Raw genomic sequence first — 14,156 nt, 5'->3', positions numbered from 1 at the left:
CAGCTTTTATTCTGGCTTCTTTTTTTGTGCTCCAGTTTGTTTTCATCCACATCTCTTTTTTCTTCCTCCTTCTGGCAAAGCCTTTCCTTTATTCCTCTTCCCACTTTATTGTTTTATTTTCTGATCATCTGCCCCTCCTATTTCTCTCCCATTTTGTCTTTTTTGTCCTTTGTCTCTCTTCTTTTAAAAAACAAAAATCTCTCTCTTTATCTCCTTGTCTTCTTTTGTTTACTCAAACAAATAGGAAACAAAAAGGCTCAAATAACTCTGCCTGTGTTTTGGTAATTTACTCTCACACATGCTCTGAGATAGATCAGTAAGTGCTGCAACGTGTACATGAGCACACTCGCACATACACAGACACACAGATGAGGAGCACTTTGGCAATTACTCACGGTCTTTATGGCAAACATATGGGCTGCACATGCACACACAAACACAGAGGAGCACTCGTTCAAGACTACAAGACATGAACATGCATATCACATCAATGTAAAAATCCCGGTGTTGCTCAGTGCTGAGCATGTGCGCGCACACACACACACACACACACACACACACACACACACCACCTTCACCGGCAGATTGTGTTTGCATTAAGGTATATAAACCTAAATACATATACAAAACAACAGGCATGTGTTTTAGCACACGCACACACATAGAGATACTATTTGCATAGATTTGCATGTTCCTAGACAGATTTCCAAATCAGCATCTCCATATCCGTCCCTGCAGAACAGCATCCTGCACGCAGATCAACACACACAGTATTTTCTTATCTAGATGCACTTATTTGTGCTGTATCTGTGGGTGTGTGCGCGTGTTTATTTGTTGGTTTGTTTACACGTGTCGACTTTGTTGTGGTTGCCAGCAGCGCTAATGTTAGTGGCGGTTAGCTTCAATTAGAATTCCCGGCTCTTAATTGGCGCGTCTTGTTAAATAAAGCAAAAGAGGATGAAAAGGCATCGCTAATAGGACTTTGAAATGCTACACTGTTGATAGCATGTTAGCTAACTGACTCTGTGTTTGTGTGTGCGTGCTGGGGTTGATAGTCACACTTGCACTTTGTAGTTATTCGTGTGTGTTTGGGTGTATAATTGTCTGTGTTTGTGTCTTTTGTTGATTACTGCCGAGTAGAGCCAGGTTCTGTCTCGCTTCCCTTTGTCTTTATATCTCTCCAGTCTTTCTCTGACAAAATGTGTTTACATTTACAAGACCTTTAAGACATTTTAGAGGAAATGGAGCTGCTGACTAGATTAGGATTGATGGCGGCGTTCTACACTCCTTTAAAGTCACAGGCAGAGAGTCTGTAAGAAGACTTAGGTGCTTGAATCCTTTGGCCAATAGTTTTTTTTGTTTTAAAATATATAAAAACTCCATAAAGTCATGAATTAAAATTCCAAAGAGGCAATAAGGAAGGCCCATTCAACAGCACTTCCTCACGAAACTCTACAACAGAGATGTCAAACTTATTTTACATCCTGGGCCATGTACTTCCCACTTTAATCCCAAGTGGGCCAAACCAGTAAAACTGCCCTTTTTCTCAGTCTAAAAATGTATAACTACACATTTAACCCTGTTTAATGTAAGAAAAGACGTTTTATTTCAGTAATATGACAGTTAAAAGTCCAAAATCGATGCCCTCTTTTTCCAAAGCCGTCCAGTGGACCAGATCGAAGTCTTCCCCAGCTCATTCTGGCTCCTGACCTTATGTTTAACACACGTGCTCTAGAAGGACCACGACAAAGTGTGTGAAGTAGCAGCAGAGTTGGTATCTTTACATCTAATTACCCTTATAATGTAAAATTACTACTTAAAAATATTCCATGAATATCCTGGGATGTCTTAAACATCCTTCAGGTGCATCCTACTTAGATTCCTATGACATAATGTGTGACCTGCCTAGCTACTTAACATAGTCACATCCCAAGAAAATTAGAAATTAAAATGCAAACTCAAGAGAACTATAATGACCTTTACAGTATAACTATAAAATAATATTTTTGTGAGTGTGTTTTAATCAGTAGCTTGGAAAGCTGAAACTATGAATAGTTGACTTTTATAGTTTTATCCAAACATGGATAATTTGATGAGCAGTTCATGTTTTTAGTCTTTTTCTAAAGGCTCAATAATTTCTCAAAGCAGCCAGCTGACTGCTGGGGACTACTTTCAGTGGCAGATTATTTCACGTTTGACATTCTAGCGAATATCTGGCCCTGGGGCAGCATGGTGGTACTAAATAAACTGCAGTCTGTGTACCTGTGGCAATAAAGGAACTGCTCATCCAGTGCAACAGTGGAGCTCACTTCATTGGTGTTTTAAAAAAATCATTTTTGCACAAAACAGTTCAATTGCAAAGATGAATAATAAGACATATCAGGCTTTGTATGCAGTATCTTGTTTTTCTTTTTCATGCTATTTTATGACAATCAACAACATCGAATATCTACTTTCATTATGCTTTACTTGACCAAAGTAGGTCATGTGAATATAGCTTTCAGGCGACAGGATTGGTCTTTTTTCTCTTTCTGTTTTTCCATTTCTCTGTCTCACACACATACTCACACACTCTCTCTCTCTTTCACTATATTGCTTTCTGTGCCACACATAAACACACACACAAACACACACAGCTCCAGGGCAGCAGTGGGTGGAGTGGAGTTGCTTTCCCAATTGAATATTTGGTCCAGCTGGCGTGTCTGTGTGTGTGTGTGTGTGTGTGTGTGTGACTATATGTGTGTTTTAGGGCGTGTGGAGCGAATAAGCACAGGTCTTTCCGGAACCCCGGGGAGATCAGTGAGGCAAGAGGACACTAACGCACACTCATGCACATGCACACACACAGACACACACACACAAAAACACACATACGCACACACAGGCTGCTCTTTGTAAGGCGCTAAGAGATGGCGGCCAATGAAAGGCCTATTGATTGGGTCTGATGGGCGATCCAGGCCTTTGAATCCCATTACCAGAAGTAACACACTACTGGTGGCAACATAAGGGGAGGATATATATATATATATGTAGAGAGAGAGAGAGGGAGAGAAAGAGGAGAGTGAGAAATGTCTGAGATTGTGTTCAAGTATAATGTGCGAAATTAACAGACCACCACTTCAGAACATATTCATTTAGCTTGCCATCATCACTGAAGCATTGAAATAACAGCAAAACATCTGAAATCTTTCAGATAACAAACAACAAAAATATCAACTACAGTTGACTTTGAGACTACTAAAATACCCCTATGTCTTCATCCACTTCAGCAGGAAAACGAGGATTAGCTGCTTGTAGTAAATGAAAAAAGAAGCAAACACCAATGAAAAAACGAATCTAAGACCACAGATTTCTTTGGCTGGACTGACATTAGGGTGTTACTAATCATAATCATGGTGGTAAACAAAATAACCTGGAAGTAGTTGCACAGCAAATATGGGGACATGGCTCTGACAATGTCCCCATATGTCTCTCTGACCAACAATCAGAGGACACCCTATGATCAGGCACTTGGTGACCATAGGATGGGAAAACTCCAGCAGAACCAGGATCAGGGAGGCTGAACCATCTTCTGCGACCAGCTGGGGTGAGGGGAGGGAGCTGGGACAAAAACACACTTTGAAGGCAGATCTAAAAAATGTACTGTAGCCATGTAGGCTTTGTATTCTCAGTGTGGGAAGGTACTACAGATGTGTAAACCAACTAGCCATGAATATATCTGTGAAGGTTCTCAGTCATCCAGGTCATCGTAGTCTAAGGAGCTCTTGACCTCTACATTGGAGAAACCAAACAGCCACTTCACAAACGCATGGCACAACATAGAAGAGCCACCTCCAAGGGACAAGAGTCGGTGGTCCATCTGCATCTAAAGGACAAAGGTCACTCTTTCGAGGTTGCCAATGTTCACATTTTGGACAGAGAAGACAGATGGTTTGAAAGAGGAGTGAAAGAAGGAGTTAAAGAAGCCATTTATGTCCACTTAGAATGACCATCTTTGAATGGAGGCGCGGTGGCTTACGACACCAACTGTCTGCCATCTATAATCCAGTCCTGAGATCCTTTCCCAGACGCCTTAACGCCCACTCACAACCTGGGCCTTCTGACCTCAGGAAATCACATGACAGGGTGGGGCTAGGTTTCACAATGAGCTCACCCGAAACCTCGCTGATTGTGACCTAAACCCATTTTCACACCTTGACTTGTATGATTAGGTAGAGGATCATTAGGGGGTCCATCATCCTCTTGGGGGGACATTCCCACAGGGCTTAAATCTGGGACTCGCCATCATTTGACCCTAGAACTGAAGAAGCTTCTCGGATGAGAGGTGAAACGTCTTCAAGCAACTTAAAGAAGTCCAGACGCTTTTCTTTCCAAGCTCCTTAGAGAACTAGCCATAAAATTAACATAAATTCTGTGTTTCCCAATAATCCAGAATACACTCTTTCTGTATTTACTTTTGTTGCTCCTGCTGCAGACACATCTTGCCGCTGACTGGACTGAACATTCTCAGGTGGTTTGTAGGGACGCATTTTGGTTCACTTGGAGTTCAGTTCGATACAGCATATTTCTATATGTATCCAGTATCTTGTAGGTGTAGTATGAGAGTATGAAGAGAGGGAAGTAGAAGAAGGAGAAAGAGAGTTGGTAAAGAAAACCAGTGAGGGGCAAGAGGAGGGTATAGAGTGGGCTCAAGAAGAGACAACGATTGAGGGAGACTGAAGGCGGACAGGAGAGTGAGAAGAAGAGAAGAGAAAAGAGAAAAAGAAATATAGAGATTGAGATGAAGACGGGAAGAGGAAGAAGCCGTATGAGGGAGGTAGGGACAATAAACTAAAGGGAAATAGCAAAGAAAGAAATGTAAGACAGAACTGCATTTCATTGCTTAACATAAAAGAAGTGTGCAAGAAAATTCATATCTACAGAAAACAAAGGAGATTGTAGGCCTGGGTGAAGAAACACACACCCCTAGGGGATCCAGTCATACTGCTATAGTTTCTGTCGGCTCAGTATGAATGGAGACAATTTGATCATCATTATTAAAAAGACTCTTTGATCAGATCTTGTCTCATCAACCCAAGCCTGTCTGCTGTATGTATGTGTGTGTGTGTGTGTGTGTGTGTGTGTCTGATCAGTGCAGCTCAATACACAGTCTCAATGTCAAACCTCAATGTCATCTCAGCATTAGCGCTGCACACCTCTTAGCGCCTCACTAATACGCCAGTGCTAAAAGCTAAATGATATTAGGTAGGCTTCTGAGGCCATCCTACTCTGTGCTTCAGGCTAATATGCTAATGCTAACAGGTAATCTGATCATCCAGGCTTTGAAGCAGCTCACCTCTCAACTGCACAATGTGTATGTTAATCAGAGTGGGGAGTCATAACATATGAGGCCAACAGCCACAGCAGCCGAGAAGTCTCCAGATTCACCTTCTAACTTTTAAATTACGATGCTGCTGATTTTGTATTGGTGTTATTCATTTTCTTATTTATTTTACTCTGTTTTGTTGTCTGTGACACGCACTTTATCAATAAACTTTACTTACTTATTTTCCTCACTCAACATAGATTATCAGATGTTATTAACCAAAGATGCTTTTGTAAAAGCTGAACATGTGTTTGTGTGGTCTAAATATCCTTAAACAAAGAAGAAAGATTTTTAAAGCCATAATATAAAATAATATGTGTGACAAGAAGTTAAATTCAAGTTAAATTGAAGTATTTATCAGCATCTGGGTCCACTTTCTGCACCAGCTTGATATTTTGTTTGTTAGCTTACACTGCTTTATCTCAACCTTCATTGCTGCTGGTGTGCAGTTATTAATTCCTGCTAATTTACTAAAACGACACAAAGAAAAGAGAGAAGTAACAGATGGGAATTTACCATAGACAGTACCATAATATCACCGATTGGTTTCTTAAGTCCCATTTCCAAACCTCAACATTTTCATTGCTACAATCTTGGTTTCAAACAAACTGTGACTAACTGTGAAACTGCTTGATTACTGGCTAATGACTTGTCAATCACCAGTCATTAGCCAAAGAACATCCTATGGATAATTTGTTCTGAGAGAATGACGAAGAATTACAAAACAGATTTAATTTTTTATTCAGTATGATCCAGAGTCAGAGACTGAGGACATTAAATTCTTCAGGAAAATTTTACAGAGGTGAAGACAGAAAGTTTTTTTCCCATAGACTTAGCAGGATACCAAGAGAAGGAAAGTTAAACTCAGTAGAAGGCATAGGTGACGAAACTGCCAAAGTAAAACAGGAAGTAAGTAACAAAAGAACACCTTACACAGAGATGGAGACTTAACGGGGGAAGCAGGATTGAACTGAAGCTCAAAATAATACTACAAACAGGAACAAAACTAAAACTAACATATGAGAATATAAACACAGCAAAACTATTATGAGAATATCAACCCAAAAGAAAACTCAAAGTATTACAAGCAATAAACCCACCAAATATATTCTATACAGGATTCATCAATAAATGTGGATATAACACCACATCTGTTTTTATACTGTATATAGCAGTTACAAAAGTCCCCATCTATAGTAGTTTTTAGTAAAATATCACCGTTTCTTGATGGCTACCTCCTGCTGATAAAAGTTGAGGTTGAGATTTTCTGAGTAGACAATCCTAGACATTGAGGTAGCTTTGATTTCTTTGAGGCTCAACACTCTTATCCCTCCTGACAATACACATTCCTGAAAATAAATAAATAAAATGAAACCTTTGAAAGAGTTATCTCATGAAATTTGTCACAGCTAATGGGTCTTTTATTTTGTAATCCATAACTTTTACACACTGTCTCTTCTTTCTGTCAAAAAAATAAGTCTTTATTTTCTTTACACTACTTCTCTCCTTTTCTCTGTCTGTTCCTCTCTGTCTCTCTCTCTCTCTCTCTCTCTCTCTCTCTCAGACACACACACACACACACACACACACACATAAATACATACACACAGCCTCTTATTAAATCCCGCTGTCTGACATGCATAAAAGCAGAGCTGCTCTGCATGCCTTATCATGGTGTGATTGATGGTTGGCTGTTCTACTCTTATCGATTCTATGCTCTCCATATATTAAACGGAGGAAACTGAGCCGAATCGCTCGTGGAATAAGGCGCTGAAATACGATCGCGCTCTGATAGCCTGGCTAATCTGCACAACCTAATTCATTCCTAACATCAGCCCGGCCCTATCCCAGAGACGCAGACAGTCACGCTGTGTTTTCTGTAGCGCTGATAGATGTATTTTATGTTTATTAGCTGTGAGGTATTTCACCAGCTTATCTGGAAATTAAGTGGGGCAGAGTGGCCGCTGAGTCTGTAAAATTACTCAATCAGCCGTGAGATTTGGAGTAATTTACAACGTTTGCAAGGCAGTAATGATTGCAGAAAGCAGACAGTCATGTTTTGTTTGGATAATGCTGATATATGAATGTGTTTTTGGGAGCACAGTGAGGAGATAGTATAGTTGATGGTTTGGGTTTTCCAAGAGATACTTTATTGTTTATCTGTGAAACGTAATATGTGCAGGACAGCTTCACCGCTATCTGCTCACATCCTTTTAAAGCCGGAGATGTTTGGTTTTTATACGACAGAAAGAACTACACTAGTGTAAACCTGTGGCTAAAGCAAGGAGCTAACACCTCCTGGGTTGAGGGTTCGGTTTTTGGCATATGATGATCCAACATTCACATCAAGATATTTGGGAAACATTTGCATCAATCAAGGAGTTGGTTATTGAAGTGACACTGAATGATTTTATGATGAAGCTAATCCTCTTTTCCACATACATTATTATAATCCTGTGAGAGGGTTAAAACACTTTATCCCATTTGTCTCAACTGTGTATATCCTACTCCATAAATATTGGTGGTGTGGCGGTCTGACCTTGTCATGTGTTGACTGATGCCGTCACCCGCCCATCCCTCATGGCAGGACTGTCACAGGCTGAGTTCGCACTGTCTGCTATTTAGCAGGGTTTGCAATACAGTGTTTCCCACAGAACTAGATAATATTTGTGGCAACAGCGGGGGTTCACTCTTATTTTCTTAAATGAATGTTACCTCTCATACTATAGCTTATTATTTGTGATAATAAATAACTGATCAGATGTATCTTCAGTAAGTCTCCCAGTCTCAGAATGAACTCTGATTCTGGACTGCAGCCCTGCTGAGTGGCACATGAACTCACTGCACATGAGTAGCCTTCCAGTTCGCAGCAGAGCTCTAGAGCAGACTAAGGACCAGTGTTAGCTGCAGTGAAAACTGTTGGAGTCCTCTGGACTGTGAGACCGAACACTTTCTGGAGAAACAGTTGAAGGATAGCAAGTCCCACCAAAGTAACAAATTGCATTGCATATGCAAAAACTGGGTTTTGCTGTCGGTATTTACAAAGAGAGTGCACTGACAAGACTGCCTGTAAGAGGTGGGACGTTTTGCGAGTTTTGGAACCGATCCTGTTATACATTTATTTCTGGGAGTTCCTTTTTCAAGGTGCAAAACAGCCCTCCATCCATTCACTCATGCTTATCTATTGAGGGTTGTGAGGGTTGGAGCCTGTTCAACCTAACACAGAGACACAGAAAACCATTCACATTCACTTCTATGGGCAATTTAGAATCACTTATTAACCAAACCCACTAACTGCATGCCTTTTTGGACTTTGTCAATTAAACATGACACTTAATTGTATCTCAACCAATTACTACTGCCATAACTTTTCTTTAAAGGGTTTTACACTCTTATCCTACAATTTCAGAGGACTGAAAGAAAACACCACACAGTCTGTCAGGCCTCTTTCTCTCACCATCTCTCTTTTTTGCTATGATTTAAAACTTCTGAGATAGATTTGCAAGACCTTTGTCATCTTGTGTCTTTTGTCCCAGTTTTATCCTATTTTAGCAACGCGTCTTTACCACAACCTGGAGAAGCAGCTTTAATGCACTGATCTTTCGGGATTTTTTCCCCCAATATATTGATGAGTATTGTTTCCATTTAATGCACACTACACTTGTTACTGTTATTTTTATGTTGTATGAAAATGGTACTTTCATTTTTGCACAGCATGTGCAGTGTACAAATTTCTCTTGAGATCAGGCTGATCAGACTGCATCACAAACACACACATACAAACATTTACACCGTGGATGTGTGTCTCTTGAAAGCACTGAGTGTGTGTGTGTGTGCAAGAGTATGCACACGCGGCATTTCCCACTGCAGCACAGCAGGATGTCAGAAGTGGTTAAATTGTGAGGCCTCGGCACCTTGAGGCTGTCTCACACACACGCACACATGCACACACACACCATGTTTTCATATCTTTGTGGGGACATCTAATTGACATAATGCTTTCCCTAGCCGCTTACCCTAACCCTAACCCTAACCATCAAAAATGAATGCCTAACCCTAACCATAACCTAGTTGTAACCGTGACACTAAAACCACATTTTGAGTCTGAAAAATGCCTTCAAACTCGTGGGGACCGTGTTTTTGTCCCCATATGGGCGGTTGGTCCCCACAAGCATGGTAAACTTCTAATTTTTGGTCCCCGCAAAGATATGTAAACACACACACACACACAAGCTGGTCTTTATCACTTCAAAAGACATTGACTTGCATCCTCTTCCTAAAAAGACAACTAACCGTCACCTTAGCTTGTACCTCACTGTGTCCTATTATTAAACCAAGATTTCATACAAAAATCTCACAGTTTACCTCATGTCAATGTCTTTCCAACTTCCAAAAATGTGACAGTGTAAACAGATTTATGAGTAACAAAATATGAGTAATACAACAGCACATATCCACACACACACACGCACACACACACACACACACACACACACATCAGATCAAAAAAAGGCTATAATGGTGTTCAGAGACCTGACTGGAGTGTTTCCCAACACCGCCTCAGGCAGCTCTGTGCCTCCATCCATCCATCTATCCATCCATCCTTCTGTCCACCCATATCATAGCTTATTTTTTGCTTCTCTTTTATCCTCCCTTCTCTTTGTGTGTTTCCTGCTTACATTACCACAATTATGCTTTTTTTTCTTGTCTTTGTTAGCCTGCTACCCTTCTCTTGTTTACATAGACCCGTGTAAGTGGACAGAGAGAAAATGATTTTCACCGTCAAGTCTTGTTTTTAAACCATGTTAATAAGAAAATGAAGTTTACTGCACAGTAGTAACCTGTCAATCACAAGGTAGCCACACCCAAAATTCTCTCCTATGTTGTTTGTTTTACTCAAAATAGCATCAGACATTGTAAAATGAACATCATGCCCTATTAGGTGATACTTAAAGCTAGCATTTAGACTACAAACGCAGCAGAAACCTGAGGTGATATATTTAGTGAGGATTAGATCCATTTTGTCTTAAAAACATTAAGCACTTCTTTTTTCAATCAGTGGAGTCGCCGCCCTGCTGGCCTTTATAAAGAATGCAGGTTTGTTTTCATCTTGTCTGATGAACTCTCTGGATTCTGGTGATGATCTGCATCTGTTTCTCTATGTGTGTTTTAGAGTTTCAAACTAAACGTGGACAGTCGCGCCGCTCTGAAGGAAAGCATAATGGAGGAAGGCAAAGCGCTGCTCACCATCATCACCTTCCACCAGTCTGGTATTTTCTTGCACGTATTCATATTCTTTCACATATCAAATATGCACACACACACAATAACAGGATACACATTGAAACACACACACACACAGGTGGCCATAATGGAGCCCCGACCCTATTCCATTCATTATTAATATTTGGATTAACAGAGCGACCTTCAGAGAGGAGACCTCATATGAATGTAGCCGAAAGAGAGACTGGGAGAGATAAAGACAAAGAATGAGATGAGTCGGGAGAAAAGAAGAAGGAAAGAGAAAAAGAAAAACAGCAGGCAGGGGAAAGAAACATTGAGTATACAGTAACAGCATATTTTTTCAGAATCTTTGAAGCTAGAGATGGAAAAGAGAGAATCGAGAAAGAGAGAAAGCTGTGTTGTTTTCAAATATCTGAGCAGTAATAGTGTGTTGGGATTTGGGAATATTTGTTGCTTACCAACTTGATAACATAACAGACTCACTAAGATGAATAATTACAAACTAAACAACTTGAACTACAGATTTCTGAAGCGGTTTTGATGAAAATGGTCCGATGATGGGGATTGTTCTGCCACTCATGCATCAGATTTCTAGAAAATCAAAATGTGCAGAGATAATTGATCTTTAATGAACATCCCAGCAGAACTCAGTTATACAGGGCCAGATTTCCAGTGAAGACAGAGAAGATGGAGGAAGGTGCTGCACCTTCTAAAAGCTCCTAAACCTTTTTAGCTTTTTCACGAAGCAGAAACGCTTTAGAGGCGTATACTCTGTGGAATAACCAGACTACAGTCACCACGAGCACATGGCTGTAATGAGTGATAAATTTGACTGATTATGGTTTGGTCATTCGCATCACTTTTTGATGTTATTATGCAACCGTGTATCTGGAGACTTTCCTGAGGGACTTCTGGTTTGTAGCAAAATTAGAGACTTGAATCATCGTTCAGCCAAGACATTAAAACCCACAATTTGAATGCCATTTGTCGCCTCATTAGCATTCAGCCTATCTGCAGCCTACAACACAGAAAAAAAAGCTTAAAGAATAAGGATACCAACAGGCCTGTGGGTGGAAACTGGGATTTAGCCCAAGGGAAGTGAAACCTATCACTATATACACTAGAAAAATATTCATGACTTCCAGGAATTAAAACTTGTATACGTTTATAAAATGTGAATAATGGTAAAAACCTGCTTTTTCGTCACTTTCCTTGTCACTATGCTTGTTCTTATACTTTCTGAAAAGCGTAAATGAATGTAGTCACTAATGACCTATGTTTTGTAGGGGTGTTTCAAAGGTAACCCATCCATTTAATGGATAATTAGCGTTTATTTCAACCTGGCTTGGTTCCCATTATCATGCACACTTTGCACTCTGCAACTCTGTTGTAGAGATTCGTATCAGAGCAGCTGTTGCAAGCTACCTGCAGCACTCAAAAAATGTCATTTTCTGAGCCACAAAAGCCACATTAAAAGGGAAACGCTCCAGGTCGAAATAAGCCGGAATTATCCTTTAAGGATGAAAATAAAAGTATGACGTTACTTTCACTTAACATAATGTGGATTTAAAACTTTTTAAAAGATATTGTGGTCTTAGAAAAGCTCGTCTGAAACTAGTCAGATAAAGGAATGGAATTATGTGTATCATTTTTCTCACCCTAACTATCGTAAGTCTCTCTTTCTCCCTTTCATTATTATCCTCTCTCTGTTTGTCTTTCTCTGTGTTATCCGTGGCTCTCTCTCATTTTTTCAATTTTATCCCTATGTCTGTCACCCTCCAGGTCTGAAGGATATCCTCCATATGGTTTCCAGCCAATGGGATCAGCTCCAGCGGCAGATCCGGCGCCAGCATAGCTGGATGCTCCGCGCCCTCCGCTGCATCCAGGCCCGCCTCCTCTATACCAACCAGTTACACGAGCCCTTCACAGCCCCAGGGGACCCGTCAGCCAATTGGCTGCCTTCTTGCCCAGCAGACGGCCTCAAGGTAAAAATAGCAGCGGTGGTTTTTATTTTCTGTTTAGCTTCGAAGCTTTCGGTTATTCTGCTCATCTGCTTTTTGTTTGTTTTTTATTCCTTGATTCATATCCCTCCATTTCCTCCCTGGTTGATCCCTATTATCCCTCTGTCTTACTGTCTCTCTCTCTCACACACACACACACACACACACACACACTCTTGGACTCAGTTGCTCAGTGTCTAAATTTCATTTTTATTTCCTGGCAGTCCCAAAATTTGGATCTTAACTGTGCAAAAAAAAGCTGCCTGAAGCCTACATCAGTGTCTTGTCGAATACTGAAAACTTTTTTTTTTTACATTTTACACTTCACACTCTTTATCTGACCTTTAGTACCTTCATTCTTGTCCATCTGTTCAGACTTTAACTTTCTTCTACCTTTTATCACATTTTTCATTGTTTTTCTTTCCTCCTGTACGTGTCTACCTTCAGCTGTTTTATCCCATTTTCTTGCTGTGGTTATAGAAAATATTTTCCTTCATTTTCCTTGATTAAGTTTATTACTCATTTCTGTTCTGGATATATCCTTTTGTAAACAGGTCCTTCCTTTCTTCCCTCTTTCCAACCTGTTGGGCTTTCATTTCCCTTCCTTTGATCCATTTTCATTCTTTCCTCATTCTCATTTAATCACTTTCATCTTGTTTTCTTTTCTGTATTTCTCTTCCGTATTGCTCTGCTCCCCTCCTCCTTCTCCTGCAAACCTGACTCTGGTTGTTTTCAGATTGTTTAGTTGCAATTAGAGCTGCAGCAGGCTGATCACTGTGATCAGTCAACAGTGACAGCCATTAGCCAGCTACCACCTCTGTGTGCGTGCGTGATTTGTGTACATCTTATAGTGAAAGTGTAATTTTGTATGTGTGCGTATCAGTGTTTTCCTGTGTATGTGTGTGTGTCCATTAGCTGCTTGGCCACAGCACATTAACAGTCCATTCATTATCTGTGTGAATCTCTCTCTGCACTTAAAGCTTTGATCCGTAAAACCCCCAAACAACAAACTAAGGTGTGAACCCACTGAATTATTACTGTTCGCTGCTTCAGAGCACAGACACACACAAGGCATGTCAACATCACAGGTTTCCCATACTTCTGTGATATTTTAAATTATTCAGTGCGTGTCTGTTCTGGGCAGGTGAACAATGAACCCAAACTAACCGATGTACAAATCCTGCAAGATCCTCCATCTGTAGGAGACAATCTGACTTCCAGTGTTGTAACCAGAGGTGCTTTTAAGTCTTTCTGGTCGACTGTCCGCCCACAAAACAACATTTGGGCCAGTGTAGAACCTATAGTTATGTGCTAATGTGTCTAGCAGCTACATAGAGAGGTGTACGTACTTTGGATTGGGCAAAACCATAAACTGTATATAAAAGAAAAAAGTTGTCAGAGTGATGTCACTCTTTGTTTTGTTTTTAAGCCTTGATTTTAGCAGTTTGTCCATAAGGATTTCATCATATTTAGCAAGAGAGTGAAGTGCTACCTTATCAGCTGATGCTAGGGGCTTGTTGTTTTGCTCTAAAAATATACAGGCAAAT

At 40.3% G+C, this 14,156-nt stretch overlaps 1 protein-coding gene across 5 annotated transcripts in view; it reads left to right on the top strand.

The window, feature by feature from the left end:
* akap6 (A kinase (PRKA) anchor protein 6) overlaps positions 1 to 14,156 on the top strand; it is a 218,854-nt gene that overhangs the window by 62,807 nt on the left and 141,891 nt on the right. For all 5 annotated transcript variants that reach the window (XM_025901263.1, XM_025901261.1, XM_025901264.1 and 2 more), the window contains 2 exons: positions 10,539 to 10,635; positions 12,392 to 12,594. In XM_025901263.1, the coding sequence (XP_025757048.1) occupies positions 10,539 to 10,635; positions 12,392 to 12,594 (300 nt within the window). The remainder of the gene's footprint in view (positions 1 to 10,538; positions 10,636 to 12,391; positions 12,595 to 14,156) is intronic.

This window comes from Oreochromis niloticus, linkage group LG19, assembly GCF_001858045.2.
Source record: "Oreochromis niloticus isolate F11D_XX linkage group LG19, O_niloticus_UMD_NMBU, whole genome shotgun sequence".
Lineage (NCBI taxonomy): Eukaryota > Metazoa > Chordata > Actinopteri > Cichliformes > Cichlidae > Oreochromis > Oreochromis niloticus.
Note: the sequence above shows the minus strand (reverse complement) of the source record. Positions and strands in the feature narration are given on the sequence as shown.